The following is an 812-nucleotide window of genomic DNA, read 5'->3' as shown; positions in this document are numbered from 1 at the left end:
GGTATCACAGAAGCGATGGCCACAGGTCGAGACTTGCACGGGCTCCCGCATCGGCTTGTTGCACAGAGGACACTGAAAGCGCCGCTTCGGCTTCTCCAGAAACTTGTAATCGTAGCCGGGCATGTCGGCCGTTTTTTGCTTCAAAGAGACGTGTGTGTGTGTGGGGTGGGTGTGAAGTACGCCGATCGCTAGTTGGCTGTCATTTAAAAAACAAAACCCATCTACAATATCTTTAAGACCGGGTGAGGTTACTGCATCCCGGTTTGGGGTTTCATGACTGGGCTCCAGCTGCTAAGGTACAGACGGTCTAACGGGCGAGAGCAGCCAGCTCGCTCTGCCTCCGGCCCGCCGGCTCCCAATGAAGGATGCTCGCTCTGTTGATGTTTGGAGGTGATTTTCCTGGAGGAGGTTTTCACGTGTTATCGGAGGGGAGGAGATTCAGCAAATTACTCGGCCGCCAGCGCCTCTGGGTCCTAGTGACACGCAGATTCCGGAAAGATGCCTCTGGGTCTTCTCCCCCCCCCCCTGCCCGCTCTGGTACGAGTTAAATTGGTTTTTACAAATGCATTTAGCCTTTTAAGTCAAAGGCACATCCAGGCACCCCCGAAAACCTCGAATTGTGCACCAATCTGCGTTTTAATAATTCCAGTATAATTTTTTTTATGGGCAAAAGTAAGTGTTAACGCTATCCACAGCATTTAACATTAGGTACTGTACAAGAGTCTTTAACACGGAAACTGGCCATCCGCCTCCTCCCACTCTTATCTCATCGAAACCTATCGACACGTCCTGTTCCCATCTCTGCCATGTAC

At 51.2% G+C, this 812-nt stretch overlaps 1 protein-coding gene across 1 annotated transcript in view; it reads right to left on the bottom strand.

Annotated features, from left to right (window-relative positions):
• LOC121283388 (TNF receptor-associated factor 4-like) overlaps positions 1-562 on the bottom strand; it is a 98,442-nt gene extending 97,880 nt beyond the window's left edge. The window contains exon 1 of the mRNA XM_041197909.1: positions 1-562. This exon is cut by the window's left edge and continues 20 nt beyond it. Within this exon, the coding sequence (XP_041053843.1) occupies positions 1-123 (123 nt within the window). The 5' untranslated portion in view covers positions 124-562.
• Between the last annotated feature and the right edge of the window lie 250 nt (positions 563-812).

This window comes from Carcharodon carcharias, chromosome 10 (assembly GCF_017639515.1).
Source record: "Carcharodon carcharias isolate sCarCar2 chromosome 10, sCarCar2.pri, whole genome shotgun sequence".
Taxonomy (NCBI): Eukaryota; Metazoa; Chordata; class Chondrichthyes; order Lamniformes; family Lamnidae; genus Carcharodon; species Carcharodon carcharias.
This window is presented reverse-complemented; position numbering and strand designations above follow the sequence as displayed.